At 52.8% G+C, this 17,903-nt stretch overlaps 3 protein-coding genes across 4 annotated transcripts; 2 read left to right on the forward strand and 1 right to left on the reverse strand.

The window, feature by feature from the left end:
- Positions 1-1,542: 1,542 nt before the first annotated feature.
- CUNH2orf68 (chromosome unknown C2orf68 homolog) lies at positions 1,543-3,579 on the forward strand. The gene is made up of 4 exons (XM_032880651.1): positions 1,543-1,732; positions 1,808-1,926; positions 2,821-2,972; positions 3,339-3,579. Exons 1-4 carry the CDS (start codon positions 1,626-1,628, stop codon positions 3,459-3,461), a joined length of 501 nt encoding a protein of 166 aa, XP_032736542.1. The 5' UTR covers positions 1,543-1,625; the 3' UTR covers positions 3,462-3,579.
- A 5,561-nt stretch (positions 3,580-9,140) lies between these two features.
- TMEM150A (transmembrane protein 150A) lies at positions 9,141-13,350 on the forward strand. 2 transcript variants are annotated; one of them, XM_032880652.1, is made up of 8 exons: positions 9,141-9,195; positions 9,694-9,874; positions 10,330-10,377; positions 10,720-10,806; positions 11,391-11,458; positions 11,782-11,909; positions 12,116-12,293; positions 12,571-13,350. In XM_032880652.1, the coding sequence occupies exons 2-8, from the start codon at positions 9,810-9,812 to the stop codon at positions 12,810-12,812; spliced, it is 816 nt and encodes a 271-aa protein (XP_032736543.1). In that variant the 5' UTR covers positions 9,141-9,195; positions 9,694-9,809; the 3' UTR covers positions 12,813-13,350. The 2 variants fall into 2 exon arrangements, with proteins under 2 accessions (XP_032736543.1, XP_032736544.1); XM_032880653.1 differs by lacking the exons at positions 9,141-9,195; positions 11,391-11,458 and having other exon boundaries at positions 9,798-9,874; positions 10,330-10,518.
- Positions 13,351-14,001: 651 nt separating this feature from the next.
- Positions 14,002-15,876, reverse strand: RNF181 (ring finger protein 181). Its single transcript, XM_032880654.1, has 5 exons — positions 15,739-15,876; positions 14,968-15,098; positions 14,679-14,788; positions 14,422-14,496; positions 14,002-14,144 (listed from the first exon to the last, which is right to left on the reverse strand). The coding sequence occupies exons 1-5, from the start codon at positions 15,822-15,824 to the stop codon at positions 14,085-14,087; spliced, it is 462 nt and encodes a 153-aa protein (XP_032736545.1). The 5' UTR covers positions 15,825-15,876; the 3' UTR covers positions 14,002-14,084.
- Positions 15,877-17,903: the final 2,027 nt, after the last annotated feature.

Genomic DNA, 17,903 nt, shown 5'->3' on the forward strand with positions numbered 1-17,903 from the left:
AAGTACTGCGCCGCCTGTGGCCTCTTAGCGTCTGCGTGCACACCTGGGAAAAGACTGCGGGCCTACTGCCACCTTACCCATAATTTTCTGGATTAAAAGAAAGTTGTCTCTGGGCCCTGGATTTCTTCGACATACTTTGTGCCCGGGAAACAGAATCGGGAGGTCGTCTCCACAGTCACTGGGCACCAGAGAACTAGGCTACATCCCCAAACCATCCCACCATGGAGCGACCTGGCTACTCTCTTCCACATTTAGAGAATTGTTCTTGGCATCACAGGAAAATGCAAACGTCAGGCAGAGACAACCTTGACGCTAATAAAGCTCAGACTTCGGGGCCTGTGACCTTCACGACCCTGTCCACGGCCCTGAACTAGATTATTTGTATAATTTTACCTAGATGAAATTGACATGCAATCAAATGCATGCTTAAAGTGTACAATTTGGGGCGCCTGGGTGGCTCAGTGGGTTGCCTCTGCCTTCGGCTCAGGTCATGATCTCAGGGTGCTGGGATCCAGCCCTGCATCAGGCTCTCTGCTCAGCAGGGAGCCTGCTTCCCCCTCTCTCTCTGCCTGCCGCTCTGCCTACTTGTGATCTCTGTCCCTCAAATAAATAAATAAAAATCTTTAAAAAAATAAAATAAAAAGTGCAATTTGCTAAATACTGACGGATGGGTGTATACCCTCTGAAGCCATCACCACAATCAAGATAAAAAACTTACCCACCAGCTTCAAAATTGTCCTTCCCCCAACATCTGCCTTCTCTTACTACAAAGCAGTTTTATATAAATGGAAGCCCACGGCATGTCCTCTTTTTTGCCTGGTGCCTTTGGCTAGGAGAATTTATTTTGAGATTCATCCACGCGCTTGCGTCTATTAACAACTTGTTCCTTTTGATTGCTCAGCGGTATTCCATCGTGTGGATATACCAGAATGTCGATGTACTAACCACAAATTTCTAATTTTGTCATTTTTTCAAAGAGGACTCCCAAACTACACACTCAGATTCTGAAAAGCGCTGGGTCCTCCCGAGGGGACAGTTGAGATGTGGATCGTGTGGGCTCGGGCTCTGGACGGGCTAGAAGGGGCGCCCCAGTCGCCAGCAGCCTTCGCAGGGCTGTGAGGCCAGGGTGCCGCTGTGTGCCTTGCCCGAGCACTCGCCTCCTCACAACCTCTTTTGAGGTAAATGTGCTCAATGGCCTCGTTTACCGATGAGGACACTGAGGCTCCGCGGGCTTCAATGGTCAGCCGAGGTCACACAACCGGGGATGGGAGTTCTACAACATTTTCTCACCGCAAAAAGGGAAGGAAGACTCCACACCGATCACTGAGTGGTGTAATGGGTGCTTTGTGTTTTTCTGAATTTTCTGATGTATCAGCAGTAAGCCTAAGTCCTGTTTCCAGTGCTAACGTGACAAAGAAAAGCCCCGACGGGGAGTGAAAGCCGCGCATGCCCCATCCCAGCACCGGCGTCGGGAACTCCGGGCGCCGCGACGCTCGGCCCGGCAGGCTCTTTCGGGGCGGGACGTTAGGCCGGAAGTCGGACGAGGGGCGGTGCAGTACTCGCCCGGCTGGAGGGCGGCCGTTGGGGCCGCTGAGTTGGCGGAGGCTCCCAGCGCAAGGCTCCAGATGGAAGCGGCGCCAGATTCCGGGCCGGGGCTCTGCTGCAAGCCTGGCGGGCGGCTGGACATGAGCCACGGCTTTGTGCACCACATCAGACGGAACCAGCTCGCCCGGTACCGCCCCTCCCCGCCGCCGCCCCCAGCCTAGCTTGGCCCGGCGGTCCCTGACTCCCGCTCGGCTCCCCGCAGGGACGACTATGACAAGAAGGTGAAGCAGGCGGCCAAGGAGAAGGCAAGGAGGCGGCACACGCCCGCGCCGACGCGGCCCCGAAAGCCCGACCGGCAGGTGTACCTGCCCCGACACCGAGGTGAGGCCGCCCACCCCGCCTGCCTCCTCCATCCCTCGCGCTCTTTCAGCCCCCAGCTCTCTCTCTACGCGCTCCTTTCTCTACGTGGAAAAAGCCACTTATTAACCCCCAAGGCTCAGTTCATGTCGTTCCTTCCCGGAACCCCTACCTCGACGCTCCTCATTCGCTCACTGATTCTGAGAACAGAGAAGGCTCGTGGCCCCCAGTTAAGCATCATTATTAACAGGAAATACCTGGGAGCCGGCAAGTAGTGGTTTGTCTACTGGTTTGCCCACCATCCTGTGCTTTAGGGTTCTCACTAGCTGACGGAGAGCTTGGCACAGCTATAGCTGACCAGGACATAGGTGTAGAATGAAACTCAAACTCAGTATTTAAAATGGCCTTTTCTCCAGCTTCCCAGGGACCTAGAGATCACAATAACTAGGGTGGCACTAAACTTGTTTGGTGTTACTTAAAAGTATTTTTAGATCTTGGGTATATTAATTCATTTACGTTTCATTGGATCCCATAAGACGGAAACTCCTGTCACTTGTTTCATAGAAAACAGGAGCAGAGAGGCTAACTTGCCCAAGGTCTCTCATAACTAATAAATGACAGAGCCTGGATTTGAACCCAGGTAGGACTCTGGCCACCTCTCCACTACCTTGCAAGCTTATTCACTAGATGAAGGTGTATTGTGTATCTATCACATGATAGGATTGTGCTGGCCCCAGAGCAGGGATAAAAAGGTAAATGAAACTATTGATTGGGTGCGCACTTAACACATAACACACACGCACAGAGCCCGTGAGAAGATTGGGACTTTCTTTATGGTATGTTTTCGTGTGTCCTCCGTGTGGGCAGGGGCTCCAGCAGCCTTCCCCTCTTCCCTCTCACTGTGATTCATCCTTCCAGATGGCTCGACCCACCTAAGCAACCCAGACTGTGAGGAGTCCAGTGAAAGCAGCAGTAGTGGCAGCTCCGAGCCAGAACCTTCTGGCCATCAGCTCTTCTGTTTAGAATATGAGGCAGACAGCGGAGAGGTCACTTCAGTTATCGTGTATCAGGTATGCCTCATGGAAACAGCTGCAGCCTGAAGGTCCTGGGCCATGCTAGAAATCACTGCCAGAGCCTGAACCACTGTTTCCCTCAGGGCCAGTGGGAAGTGTCGGCTCCACATAGGAGCGTAGACTGCTGGGCGATGGTTTTGAGCACAACTCAACCCTGTCACACAGTGATCCTCAGCAGGCCCCTGGGAGGGCATGTGGCCCCCAGCTGAAAATCACTATCACAGGGGACACCTGGGAAATGGCAGGCACTGGCAAGAAGCTGTGAATCAAATGGAGTTCTGTAAGAGTGTTGTCTAGGGATAGGGCAGGTCGCCTTTCCAGAAGACGCCCAGCCCTGAGCTTCTTGACTCTTCCTCCACGTAGGATGATGATCCAGGAAGGGTGAGTGAGGAGGTGTCCGCACACACGCCTCTGGATCCACCAATGCGAGAGGCCCTCAAGTTGCGCGTCCAGGAGGAGATCACAAAGCGCCAGAGCCAACACTGACCAGGCTGAAGGCATTCTCACCAGGCTGGATTCACTGCCCAGGGAGCTCACTCCTAGTTTGAGGGTGTCAGGACCGGTCTGAGCTGATCTGCACACACACACACACACACACACACACCCCAAGCTCAACATTCATAGGAACCGATTATTACAAGGACAAACCTGCTTTGCAGGCCATTCTTTCTTGTATGTTGGCCCATTTGACCAGCTTAGTATTCTGGAATTTGAGAATTTTGTTTGGCTAACTTGGTGTTCTAGAAGCAGAGATTCCAGGGAGAGCTGAGGTTTATGAAACCTTATGCCAGCATGCTGCTTTCTTATTGAGGTCATATGCCGTGGGACACCTACCCGCTGCTGCTCCACCCAACTTAATGAACCGCGTTTGTAGTTTTACAGTTCCTTTGTTCCTTGCTTCTGCTCACTTCCATCCATATTTTCCTAGACCTTTTTTTCAGCTGTTTCTTTGTTCTTTCCATTCCCTCATCTTTGTCTCAGAACCTGTCAGTTCCACCCCACCTCCCAAGGTGACTGTGGACCTCCCAACTGCTCAGGACTTTGGAGGTGGGGAGTTCTGGGGGATCTACCTTTCTGACAAGCTCTCCCAGTAATTCCGATACCAGTAACATGGGAGATTTTCATTTTTGAGACTGTCTTGCAAGCATGTCTCCCTATCCTTCCATGGCTTTTGCAAGTTTCTCTCACATTGCTCTGCTTTGCACTGTCTAGATAAAGAGACCTAGACCTAGAACTCAACTGCAAGGATTTCTTGCAGCAAAACCTCCCTTGGTTAGGGCTACAGGATTCCAGTTTTCAACCTCATTCCTAGCTCTGAACAGACCATCCTTTGCTCAGGTTAAAGGGGAATTATCAAAACAAGCTTGAAACTGACTCTCCAAATGTGATTTAACAGTCTCAAATATACATACAAAGGGAAATTCAACATGAGCAATAATTGCCTATTTGGAGCCCTACTTGGGGGAAAAAAAAGAAAGAAAAAATGCCCATATAATGGGCTGCGAAATGGGCCTCTCTCATCTGCTCTGCCCCTGCCCCATTCTTTCTCCTTTCCTATCTCCCAAGAGTATATAGATCCTAGGAATATCACCGTCTTCAACTCAGTGACCTGTTTCCCTAATGCAGGGCCAGGCTAAGGTCTGAGACATCCACAAGACATCCTATGCTCCGCAGTTCCAACCCCCTGCAGATTTCCAGCAATTGACCTAACCTCAGTGGCTTTAAGTATGGGGTTTAAATGAGCCCATGAACACTAAGACTTCTTGAAACCAAAGTCCCTCTGCCCCAGGGGTTTTTCTACATCAGGGTCTCAAGATCAGTCTGACTGTTCCATCTCAGTGGCTTTTCTCTTAAAGGACACCTGAGGGCACTGTTGGTTTGTGCCCTACACCCCTGAAAATCTACCACCTCAGAAATGGTGCAAGGCAGCTACTTCAACTACATCATTAGAATCCATTAAGCCACAGTTTGCAGTGCCAGAGGAATTCTGGGAAAGTGAGTGAGGCAGATAAGTGAGATGGGCCTGGTGGTGAAGGGAGCCAGGGACCAGAGTGTTCCTGACCCACAGAGCTGGCCCAAGGTTAAATGCCTTAAATTTGCCAGTCCTGGGCTCATTTCTACTTTCAGAGGAGAAAGTCTGCCCTCCACTTACTCAGCCAGGCTAGAAGTGCCTTTTGACTTACAATGTTAACTACCCTCCAGAGTCTCCAGGTCAAGGATGCTGTGCCATACTCTCTCCCCAATCTTCTGGCAGCTCAGAGGACTGGGAATTTTACTTTTCCAGCTCTTCAACCGCTCTTCTGACTTGGACATAGGATTTCACTGGAACTCTTAGGCTTCCTAGTCTGGAAATACTTTTTTGGGTCTGTCTTCTCACAACTGGATGGCCTATTTCGTGGACTTATTACAGGATTAGAAACAAGACCAGAAGAGGAGGTTGGGGGCATGGCACCTGAAATCTTAGCCTCCATTCCTTTTTGTGAGAAGGAAAGTGTGTACCTAATACAACCTTTTCTGTCCGTTGTAACCCTCACACTCAGGTAAGAGACTGATAGAAACTCCTTATTGGTGAACTTTTTTTCTTGAGGTATTTTGCTTACCAAGCGCATTTAAAATATTTTCCACCCAGGAAAGCATCCTCATTCTTAGCTCATTTAAGCAGTAGGACTATAGAAAGCACTAGGCCTGGTACTTAAATGAGAGGTTGTCCTTCTGGGGAGGCCTGTTGGTGGTTTTGCTGCCACTACTCCAGATGTAGCTGAAATGCTCTGGTGGTGGCCCTTGGCCAGCTGACAGCCTTAGAGCTCAGGCTCACTGCTCATGGCCACCCCTCCTCTGGGGTCCATGATGGTACTGCTACTGTCCAGTTTATTCACCAGACTTGCCTCCAGACATCTTCCAGCTCTTTTCAAAACTCAGTGCTTTGCCATCAAGGAGCATATTACAGAGCATTCCCCACAGGCTCTGGACATGTCACAGAGGACTGCCCCATGCTGTTGGGTACCGTGGAGCCTTCAGGCAGGCTGCTTCAGAACCAACACTCATTTGACTAGATCTATTCTTGGTGGTCAAAAAAAAAAAAAAGAAAGAAAAGAAAAGAAAAAAAATTCTGGTAGTCTCATAGACCTATCTCATGCCCATGAATGTTCTTCACTTACTGAGAGAAGGCCTTGGATTTTTAGACTTTCAGTTGCCTGGTCCTCCATGGGTGATACTATAAATAGAAGGAATCTGGGGTTTTTAGTGGCTTTGGGCTATGTAAACACTGAAGCTTGAACTCTTGCAGTTCACAAGCCTAGAAATCTTTGAAGAATGTAATGCAAGGAGAAAGAAGAATGTAAAGCTTTTTCTACTGAGGGTAGGAGTCTGTGGTGCATGGCCAGCCAATAGGGCCAATGTGGGCAGTAACAAATGCTTCGCCCTGTGGATGAGGCTCTGAAAGGGGCACTTCACCTCCACCGTCCACTCTGAGGGGTGCTGCCAACTAGAGATTAGCCCATAGGGCTGGAAGAAAACCCTCTGGGCTGGTGAATCTCCAGCCTGCTGTGCATTTGCCAGGATGCATGGGTAGTAGGATAGTGGATCCCCAGCTGGCTCACGAGCACGAGACCTTTGCATATAGAAAGAGGGATGAGGACAGATTTTTTTTTCCTACCTTCAAGCCTTTGGGGAGAATCAGCATGGAATGTTAACAATTATTTGGACAATTTTCAGCTCCCTCATTGAATTTCCTATTCTATCCCTGAGGACTCAGATGGTCAAGAAGCCGTAGGCACCCACCCCAGATATCTCCAGTAGTTACAACCTTGAGTACATGGCTCCTTTGCCTTCCCAGAGCCTCCAGGATGAGAGGTTGATTGCACTGGTTAAGTTGTGTTAAATGTATAACAAGCCATATATTCTTACTGTTTTTTCATTTCCAATGTTTCTGCTGTGTGAATGAACTGTGCAAATTATTTGAAAATATTGGAAGGGGGTACTTTTCGAAAACAGTATTCTTTTTAAGCAATAAACTATTTTTACAGCACTGTTTTTGCCAAGGGTTTTGAAATCACTTGTGTACATAAGAAAAGTGAAGATTAAATGCCTGCCCTAAAGTCATTCAGCACCACAAAATCAGCACTTGAAATCTCATCTCTTGCTTTGCCTTGACTATTTTAAGAACCGTCCTGGTTGGAGCATAACAACTAGACTCACATAGCATTAGAGCTGGAAGGGACTATTAAAGATGTCTGCTCCCACTCATCTGATAAGTGACTGCACCCTACCAAGTACCATGAAGAGTCCTTCCATATTAGGGAGTTTTATCCTGGGGTAATTCTACTTTAGGGACTGCTGAGATTATCCTACTAAGCCAAATTTGCCTCTTAACTCTAGAGTGCCCATCTTACCCTCACTTTATGTTAGAATAGCTGGTTTCGGACCTAAGTAGCTTCTCAGGTCTTCCTCATGGTAACATTGGGACAGGAACCCAAACCTAGTTCAGCAGGATATACTAAGTGCTGACTAAGACTACAAAGCTTCCAATGAGAGAGGAAGTGCTGAGGGTTCACAGCACCATTGGGCAGGTGAGGAAAAGGTGCCTGCTCCAAATGGGAACACCTGGGCAGAAAGATGGTGCTTCTCTGTGAATTAGAAAGCGACACCTCTATGTCCTGGGACACAGAGCATGGCTGGCAAAAAGTGGACCGGATTTTATACCCCACTGATCCTTCAGCAGGTATTGTACAGTGATCACTCTGCACAATCATCTTTTTTTTTTTTTTTTAAGATTTTATTTGACAGAAATTGAGGGCACAAGTTGGGGGGGGTCAAGGAGAGGGAGAAGCAGGCGCCCCACTGAGCAAGGAGCCCTACACAGGACTCAATCCCAGAACCCTGGGATCATGACCTCGGCTGAAGGCAGACACTTATTTAACCAACTGAGCCCCCCTGGAGCCCCTGCTCAGCCATACTTCCCCTGCTTTATCTATTTGTCCTGAAGTGATTGAGGAAAGTGTTCTCCAACAGATTTTTGGTTTCCATTTTTACTTTCCATTGGGTCCAAAAAAGGTTGCTCCTTTAAGCCCTTGTACAGTTTATCTGCTCCATTTATTCCTCACAATACATGGCCCCCTGTTTCTGCACATTACCTCTGACTCTCCAATGCTGCCAGACCTAAGCCTCCCCTGCTCCTGGCTGCCTGGGTCCATGTTCCCTTCAGATAACCATCTGTCAGCCCAGGTGTTGTCTGACAGGGGTGCCAGCACCTGCTGGGCTTCTTATAGTGCCAGACACACTTTCAGTATGTGAAAACTATTCCCACCCTTTTCATCAATGCCCAAGGAGGCACCCGTGGCATGTACATTTTGGTGAAGTCGGTGGTAATTTATTCCCACACTATTTTGTTTCCTCTTCCCAAATTGCTCAGGGTCTCCAATCTGCCTCTCCTCTCTTGCTTACCAATACCTGACCATGTGTGACCATGGGTATCCATTGGTCTCTGTGGCCTTGAAGTAAGTGTTCATCAGCCAAGAAACATGTTCTGGACACTGACTTCTGGACAGTATTCTGTGTCCTTGGACACTTGAAAATAAGTATCTGACGAAAGTAGCCCTCCTCCAGAGTTTGCCGAGCCTAGGGAAACATAAGCCAAATCCAGGGCGCTTGAATTTTAACAGCCAAGGCTTTGTCCTCCCTCCTTTGCGGACCCGCCTCGCCTGGGACAGTCAGACACGGGGAGCCGCGTTGAGCGAGGTTCCCCCAAGTCTCACTGTCGGCCAGTCAGGGCTGCAAAAATGTGCCCAGCGGCGAAGGGAGGCTTCCTCCAGGCTTGTGCGCGATGCCAATCACAGCGGCGCAGCCCCAGAGCTTCCCGCTCCCCCGAAGCTCCCACCTCAGAAACAAGGTAGGAGGACTCTGGGCACCTCGGAATCGGAGCCTTCGCCCGAGTCCCACCCCACAGCGCTCAGGACCCCAGAGCTCCGGGCGCCGCCCACGCTTCCACCGCCCTCTGGCGCGGGGGCTCGGGAGTTGTAGTCTCCTGCCCGGCGCGGGCGCGGGGGCCGGGGCAGAGCGGACTCCACGTCCCGGCGGGCGGCGCGGCGCGGCTGGGGCGCTAGGGGCGGGGCCGCTCGGCCCTTTAAACCTTCCAGGGCCGCTCCGAGGGCCGCAGCCAGAGACGGCGCCACGAGGGGCCGAACGGGGCGCAGCGGCGGCGACGGCGGGGCGCTCCGGGGAGGTGCGTACTGGGCCGCTTCGTGTACCCGGCCCTTGGGGGTCCGCTGGGGAGGCTCCCGTCCCCAGCTCTCGGGGGGCCCCCGTGCGCCCCGCCGGGCTGGGGTTCCTGCGCTAACCCGCCTCTCCCCCGCGGCCGCCGGCGGTCAGGTGGTTGTCTGCGCGCGGCCGCCGCTCCGCCGGGGCCCGCACCCGCCCGCAGGCTCTCCCTGGCGCGACCCGCCGGGACTGCCTTGACTGCAGTCCCTCCTCCGGCCCCGTCCCTCCGGCTTGGGAACGGGACACCCTCCCCAGACGTTACAGCCCGGCCTGAGAGTCTGGGCGCACCGATGGCATGAGGGTGGAACGTGGACACCCACGGCGGAGGCCACAAGGTGTCCACGTTCTGGCGCGGGCTCAGACCCAAAGGTGGGCGCTGTGAATCCGGTGCTGGCCACCTTCTCCCCACACCGGCCGCAGCCAGACACTGGACCCTGGACTTTGACCTATCTCTCTCCACCAGGCCTGGGCCGCTGATGGTTTTGGTGAAGTATCTTAAGGCAGCTGGGCCGGCCCCCTCTTTCCCACCTACCTCTTGTCCTTACCCCCACACCACCACCACCCTGGCTCCCCTCCCTCATGACCGCCTGGATCCTCCTTCCTGTCAGCTTGTCAGCATTCTCCATCACGGGCCTATGGACTGTGTGAGTAAAGAGGGGGAGGGGAAGGGAGAGAACAACTAAGGGACAAAATGGGCCGAGGCCGAGGGGGGCTGGGGTCCAGCCAGGACCCAGCAGGAGCTCAACGGCACACACAGAGTCCCTTGTCCTGCTGTGGGCTCCAGGGTGGTCTCCAGGATCACTCTAGCTGTCTCCAGAGCCTGGCCTGGTGCCTGGGCACACAGCCCCTCTGGACAAGCTGGCACCACTGCTGTCCAGTAGTGTGACTCTGACAGACCTTCTAGCCAGGGCCACTTCCAGAGGTCCTCGAGTTTGGGCCATGCTGTGGGTTCTCGTGTGGTATGAAGCCTCAGGGCCGCCTCAACTTGAGTCCCCAGCCAGGACAAAGGCTGAATGGGGCCAGAATGGGGAGTAGAGTCTGTGGCGGAAAGCTGGGCCAGGAGGGCCATGGGTGTGAGGTGACAGCTCTGCTCCTGCAGGTATGCCATGGCCGTGATGAACCGCCACGCGTGCCCTGTGGAGAACTGGTATGGCGCACTCTGCAGACAGCCTCCCTCTAAAGCTCCCTTCATCTCTGTTCCTTCTCGGGTCAGGGCAGCTACAAGCCAGACGGAGACCCTGGGCCTCACTGCTCTTAACTGACACTGGCAACGCCTGCCCCTCCCCAGGCATGGCTCCACGCTTGTCTCCCCGTTTCCCACTGTCCCTTCACCCCTTTGGCTTCTGCCTCAGGCCGGTTCTGGGGGGTGGGCTCTTCTGTCCCTGCCAGCAGTAGTCTGGGAGGGCGGTCTCCAAGAGGGCCCGAGGCTGCGGGCCGAGAATCTGGAAGAGCCCCCTTTCCCCAGGCTACCCTCTTTCCTGCCTGCCAGGTCCTACAACGAATCCTGCTCTCCTGACCCCGCCGAACACGGGGGCCCCAAGACCTGCTGCACCTTGGATGACATCCCGCTCATCAGGTAGAGCCGGAAACCGGCAGGTCAGGGGGACCCAGGCCCTCGGGCAAGACCTGTACCGCAGTCTCAGCAATAAGGAGAGGATTGAGATTACTTGTAACAGCCCTCCGTGCGGTCACTGTGTGTCAGGCGCGGTGCGGAACGCACTTCGTGCGCAGTGCCATTTAGTCCTGCCCGCATCGGGGCAGCTACCGTTCCTCCGTCTTGTAGGCAAGAGAACAGACTGAGGCGTGTCCCCGTCCCGGTCACACAGCTGGGAAGTGGAGGCACCTGGACTGAAGCTCAAGCGCTCCAATTGCGCAGCCGCAGTTCTGGCTCAAGGGAAGCCAGACTGGCTGCAAGCCTTGACAATCTCAGGGAGTCCAAGGAGTCTCAGGCATTCTCTCACCCATTGCACAAATGAGCTCTGCTTTGGGGGAGGGCCTAGCCTGGGGGCAGCTGTGCGTGATACACAACCGGCCCATCTCATAAATCAGTGGCTTGCCTGCTAAGGAACAGGCACAGATAAAGCAAGAGACAGATGGGCCAGAATGGGGGTGCTAGTGCTCCTGCCCCTCTCTCACTCTGTCCTTGCCCCCCACCCCCAGCAAGTGTGGCACATATCCCCCAGAGAGCTGCCTCTTCAGCCTCATTGGCAACATGGGTGCTTTCATGGGTGAGTTGTGCCCTCAGCCCCCAAGCCAGCCCAGTCCAACCCACTTCCCCACCCCCACCCCAGAAAGGCCCATGAAACTCTTGTTCAGTGTAGCCCACCCCACCAAGGGTGAAAGCAAGAGACACCATTTGTCTCCCTTTCCTTTAACAAGGGCCAAAGTCTCCCACACAGCCACCCTGCTGGCCAAAGCCTGAGGAAACCCAGTTCACTACCCGCCCTTTATTCCCTTTCAGCCCTCAAGAGTATCTGGGGGGCGGGGGGGGGGGGTAAGTTGGTGGGAGGAGGGCACCAGTGCTGGCCCCACCTGTGCTTTCTTCCCCCAGTGGTCCTGATCTGTCTGCTGCTGTATGGGCAGCTCCTGGAACAGAGTCGTCATTCCTGGGTCAACACCACGACACTCATCACAGGCTGCACCAATGCTGCGGGCCTCGTGGTGGTTGGCAACTTCCAGGTGTGCCCACCTGCCTGACTCTTGAACTTTCACTAGCGGGGCCTGGCTGTCTGCAGCTGCCCTCAGTCCCCTGAAGACTGGCACCAGTGGCAGAGCTAACCCTTCGAAGCTGAGGGTGGGGAGAGAGGGGCTGGAGGGCGGAAGGGGGTAAGAAGGGTGCTGGAGGTGGGGCTGCTTCACAGACCAGCCCCTCTCTCTGGGCCCAGGTGGATCACGCGAAGTCTCTGCACTACATCGGAACTGGTGTGGCCTTCCCCGCCGGGCTTCTCTTCGTCTGCCTGCACTGTGCCCTCTCCTACCATGGGGCCACTGCCCCCCAGGACCTGGCTATGGCCTACCTGCGGATTGTGTTGGCAGCCATCGCCTTTGTCACCCTAATCCTCAGTATCCTTCCAGGACAGCCGGGAACTCCTCCTCTAACCCAGCCTTCCCCCCCCCCCACCCCACACACAAGCCCCAGGGGGTGGGGGTGGAGGGAGGGGTGAGAGGTGGGGGAAGAGGTCGGCATACATATAGCCAGAAAATACTGCCCAGTGCGGTTTCCTCCTTCCCCTCCCAGGTCGTGAGAGGTGGCTCTTTGCCCCAGCTTAGCTCGCTGGGAAGATAGGAGTGTCACCAGCTCCCACGTGTCCTACCGCACACTTCCTTAGCCCCATTCCAGGCGGTGTCTTCTTTATGCACGAGAGCTCTCAGCTGCAACATGGGGCAGCCCTGTGCGAGTGGGTATTTGTGATTGACATCCTGATTTTCTATGGCACCTTCAGCTATGAGTTCGGGGCAGTGTCCTCAGAGACGCTGGTGGCGGCCCTGCAGCCTGCCCCTGGCCGGGCCTACAAGTCCTCTGGGAGCAGCAGCACCTCCACTCGCCTCAACTGTGCTCCTGAAAGCATCGCCATGATCTGAGGTCTGGGGAGGGTGGCTGGCCCAGCCTCTGCAGCTCTCCACCTCATTAACTTTGCATTTATTTTGTACCAAAAACGATTTTGAGAAAGTATTCTGCTGGGATATAGGGTACCTTGCTGCTGAAGGAACCACCATCCCACACCCACCTGTGCCACAGCAGAGCGGGCCAGGCAGCTGCATGGGCTGCACACAAGCTACTCCCTGACTCTGCAGTGTTGTTTTTATGAAAGGTCACATAGCCTCACTCACCCAGCCAGCCCTTCAGGTGCCTTCTACTCCCCAGTGCTGAGGCCACACCACTGGGGTTTCCTGCTGCAGGAATTGGGGGCTGGGAACAGCAAGAGGGATAGAAGTCAGGGAGTGGAGGGGGGAGCACTACTTAGTCTGTGGGAAGGCCCTCTTTGGGGCCCACTGAGCTGCACTGGGATTCTTCACTCTGCCCTTTACTTTCTTTTGGGCAAATAATACAGCAGAACCACATGGGTATTTTAGTACTTTTTTTTTTTTTTTTAATCTATTAAAAGAATTCTAATTTGCATGTTTGTAGTCTGTTCAATAGAATCAAGCAAGGGCCTAAGCCAGGACAGCTTTCCCTAGGCAAAGGATAGGAGGAAACACCTGCCCTCAGGGAGTCCTGGATGCCCACTGCTCTTTTGAGAGCTGGGCTGCCAAGAAAAAAGGATGCCTGGTGCCATCCAAATACCCCTCAAGGGCTTGAAACCCTTTCCAGACCTTTAAACAGTCTGAAGAATTGACATGATCCTTCCCCCACTCAAAGTGTGGTTTGAAGTTTGCTTCCTTAGTAAGGGATATGGGGGGTGGGGGAGGTCACCCATAGAACAACTTTAAAATGGTAGAAGCAATTTTCACAATGAAGCTAAAGAAAGCCTGTGGGATTCCAAGGTTGACTAAAAGTTGCAGGGAAGAGAGATGTAGGCTAATTTTTCTTTACCATCTGTAAGTAGCCAGTGGATGCCAGACCCTGACATGATTTCTTTCCAACAATGAGCTCATAGGCCCAAGCACTGGCTGGTCCAGTGGCCAGGGTCTTAATCCAGGCTCCACTGTTCTCAGGCCAGTGGGCTGGCAGGAAGGGACACATAGCCTAGTGCTTTCTGTGGTTCAGGCCCATCTTCTCCAACAGCATTTAGGGGTACAGAGCCCCTACCCAGGCCTCTGAGCAATGCAGTGCAGGGTGGGTAAAGAAATCTTTAATGAGGATTCAAGGTACAAGAGGAAGATGTGAAGGATGGGTGGTCAGCCCCAGGCAGCTCATGTATACATGGCTCCGTGAAGGTTCTCAAGTCGGTGCTTTTGCTGCTGCTTGCGAGCCTGAAGGAAAGAGGGCACACTGGGCATGGGCCATACCTGAAGGCCTGTGGGCGGCGCGATGGGACAACTATCATGGGGCTGCCTATCACTGTTTTCAGGTCCCTAGCAGGTACATTGACAAGGCTCTTGTTCCTTGCCAAAGTCACCAAGAAGGCCACCAGAGCCAGCGGCCCTGAGGCTTACCCAGGCCTGCTAAGGTAGGGAATGAAAACACTAAGGACAGGGCCTGAGGGGTCCCCATTATCACCCAACCTCTCCACTTACCACCAGCCCCTACCTTATCTCGTCTGTGTTCCTCATAAGTGTCATCATCAGTGGGCAGCTCATGGCGGCACAGGGGGCAGGAATTTGTCTGAGAAAAGGAGGGCAGTGTTTCAGCCCAGGTATGGTCTTCATAAGCTAACACCTATCCCCTGCTCCCAGTTCCCACCCCTACCCCTGTCCCTTCCCTGATCCCCTAAAAGTCCATAAACAGGAAGAGGCTTGAGAACTGGGCTCAGGGCAGGGTGAGGGGTGAGAGAAAGGAAGCAGTACCTTGCTTAGCCATGGTAGAATGCAGTTGGAATGGAAGATGTGATGGCAAGGCATCTCAATGGCAGTCTCCTCCTCCTCAAATTCCAAAAGACACACGGGGCACTTGAGCTCTTTAGAAGGGAGTGCTGATCAGGAGAGCTGCTACAGGCCTTACCTCCCGGCTCCCACTCCTGAAGGACATTCTTGCCCCAACCTGACCTGGAAAACTGAAGGGCTAGACCAGTCTAGCTTGGGAGAGGGTGGGTCTGGAAAGCCTGCCCCAAACAGCAGCAAGAATTAATGTTCTTACCAGCCTGGGAGCCCCTGATGACTGTCCTGGGAAGGTTCTCAACCACAGTCTTGGCAGCGGGTGGAGGCAGGTGGTGATCCCAATCTACTACCAACCCCAAGTCTTCAAAGTCCATCCTATTGAAAAGTGACCTGGGAAGAACAACGCATGTTCAGAACCAAAGAAAACCATACTTTCCCTTTGCCCCCACAATCCACTAAGCATTAACAGATAAATATACCCTGAAGAGCTACTAATAACAGCTACCCAGCAAATTGCTCGGTAGATAAAAAGCACAGTGAGAAATGGCTTCCAGTTGCTATAAGACAACTCCAAGCATGCAAGCTGTTTAGTCCCATTTTTACACATGAGGTAAAAAAAAAACTCAGAGAAGTTACTCGGGCCATGCAGAAATCACCTGGTAAAGCCAAATTCCAAGTGGCAGTGTTGACTTCCCTGCCTGCTCCTAACGAACGCACCTACTCACACCCACAAGGCCCCTCCACTGGCCCCATGACCCGTCTTCTGCCGTACATACTAGAACCGGCTGCCCTCCTGCTCCCGACTCCCCGCTGTTCACCAGCTCTAGTCTTTCCTACAATCCCCTTGCCCGGCCCAACCACGGATGACCCAAATGATCGACCTTCGTCGAATCTCATCCCCGGACTAACTCCAGCAGATTATTCATCCGTCCTCTCCAGACTCTCTGCCCCATGTAATCCGCCTTCTCCAGCCAGCCCCAGCCCAGAAACCGGCCACCTGGGCCCCCACCTCCTAGCACCGCGCACCCACCTTGCGAGCTCCAGCAGCATATTGGTTCTGGCCTCCTGCTCGGAATCCAACGGCTCGCAGTCGTGTTCATCAAAATAGGACGCCATGGCAGCCGGGGTGTCTGACACAGCCCTCACACCCTGATGGACTGCGGCCCCGCGGCGCTGGCCAATAAGCTGCAGGCTTGAGAGAGGAAGACCAATCAGAACATCCGAAAGGCGGGCACAGAGACTCGTTAGGGACCGAAAGCGGAAGTATTATTTCTGCTGCTTCTCGTTGGCTCAAATGAATCAGGTGACCAAACGCTAAAGCCAATGGCAGGAGATGAGGCTGGTCAGAAAACATCTGTTTTGGACTCCGAACCCAGGGTAAGCGAGGTGGGAGCGACGTGCGATTCTCGTCCACAGCGTCCTGGAAAGCCAAGTGTCGGGGCTTTAGGAGTCTTCAGTCCGTTCTGCGGCTCAGAGGGCCTAGGACGTGAAGGTGCTAGAGGCCCTCCGGAGAGCGAGGCGCTGGCTCAGGGGCTCAGGGTACTAAGAACCCGGAATCACAGCCGTTCTCGCTGCTCTGCCTGATGCCCGCCGAGTACTTCTGCACCTGCTGCATTCTGGGTGGTTCAGGAGTCCGCTCTTGATTCCCCTCTGACCCACAAAACAAAAATGTCCTTATCTCTTCTGTGTTAGGAACAATAAAGAGTGGGGCAAAACTCCCCCACCGAGAGAGGGAAGATCCCTGCTGGGGAATCTGGGGCCTTACCCGCACAGGGAACTCTGTGTGTGACCTTCAGCCCATTGCACAGCCTCTTCCCCTAGCTTCTGTGAAATTAGTGGCTTGAATTCAAAAAGTTTGCAACCCTGACTACCCATGACTATCCTGGAGAGAGAACGAGAAGTTGCAGCAGGGGGAAATAACCCTGCATCAGTTAAGTACCCTCAGAGAGTTTGATTTAACTGATCTAGGTCCCATAAGGCAGTTGTGTAGGCTTATGTAGGTTAATGTGTGGTGCCCAGGCATCCTGCAGAATTGGATTTAAATCTTAGCTTTGGTACTCACTGATCTAGGCCTGTGGCTGGTATTTTTAGAAGTTCTACTGGTAATTCTAACTTAAGGCAGGGTTGAGGACTACTGCAGTAAATGATTTGGGTGATAGCTACCATTTATTTGGCATCTAGAACCATTACATCATGGATGTTTTACACACAATATAAATAATCCTCACAATTGTTCTGGGAGTTAAGTATGTCCCTTTTTACATATGTGAAACCCAAGCCTTAGAAGTGGCTTGCCCAAATTCGCACGGCCTCTAAATGATGTTGCTGACCAAGTAGGCGCCAAGTGTTTTTCTCCGTCTTTCCAAAATGAAGACGGTCATAAGCCCACTGGAAGTAACAAGCTGTGAGAGGTAAAGCTCCACACAACTCTTAGTTTCTTTCTTGTTTCTCTGTCAGTAGCCCTCACTTTACCTAACAAGGAGCTGCTTCTGTTACACACTTGACCCTGAATTCCTCTCCACCCACACTTGAGTTTGAGGTGCAGTCAAGTAGCCCAGGCAGAGACTACCCAGATCCTGCAGTCCTGGTAGGGCTTTCTTTCCTTCTTCCATGGCCTTTACCCAGTCATCTTTCCTGTGACCCTGAAGCCCTGCCAGCTTAGCCCTGTGTGGCCCTGGAGCTTTGAAAAGGCCAAATTCTTTCCTACAGGGCAAGCTCTAGGCTATCCTTTGTGATGGTGCATTACAGGACCAGAGAAGCCCTTCCCATTTTCACTGCTATCTGCCTCATCTGTAATCAGGTGTAAAGCTTGAGGAAGAATGTAGGAGAGAAATTGAGGACAGAGTATACAGAGAGGGAAAAGTCTATTCAAAAATGAGAGCCTTAAAATAAAATGAAACCCTTGGGACACCTGGGTGGCTCAATCATAGTTATGTATCTGCCTTCAGCTCAGGTCATTATCCCAGGGTCCTGGGATAGAGCCCTCATTGGGCTCCCTGCTTCTCCCTCTCCCTTTGCCCCTTCCCCCTGCTTGTGCTTGATCTCTCTCTCTTTTGCTCTCCCTCAAATAAATTTTAAAAAAAGAGAAAAAAGTAAGAGCCTTATGAGATTAAAAACCTTTGAGGTGCTTTCCTCTTCTGGAGTCCTATTCTGAGCATTCTCAAGATATCAGAAAAAGAATAGATTTCATTCTGA

This window comes from Lontra canadensis, unplaced genomic scaffold, assembly GCF_010015895.1.
Source record: "Lontra canadensis isolate GAN:19392208 unplaced genomic scaffold, GSC_riverotter_1.0 scaffold71, whole genome shotgun sequence".
Taxonomy (NCBI): domain Eukaryota; kingdom Metazoa; phylum Chordata; class Mammalia; order Carnivora; family Mustelidae; genus Lontra; species Lontra canadensis.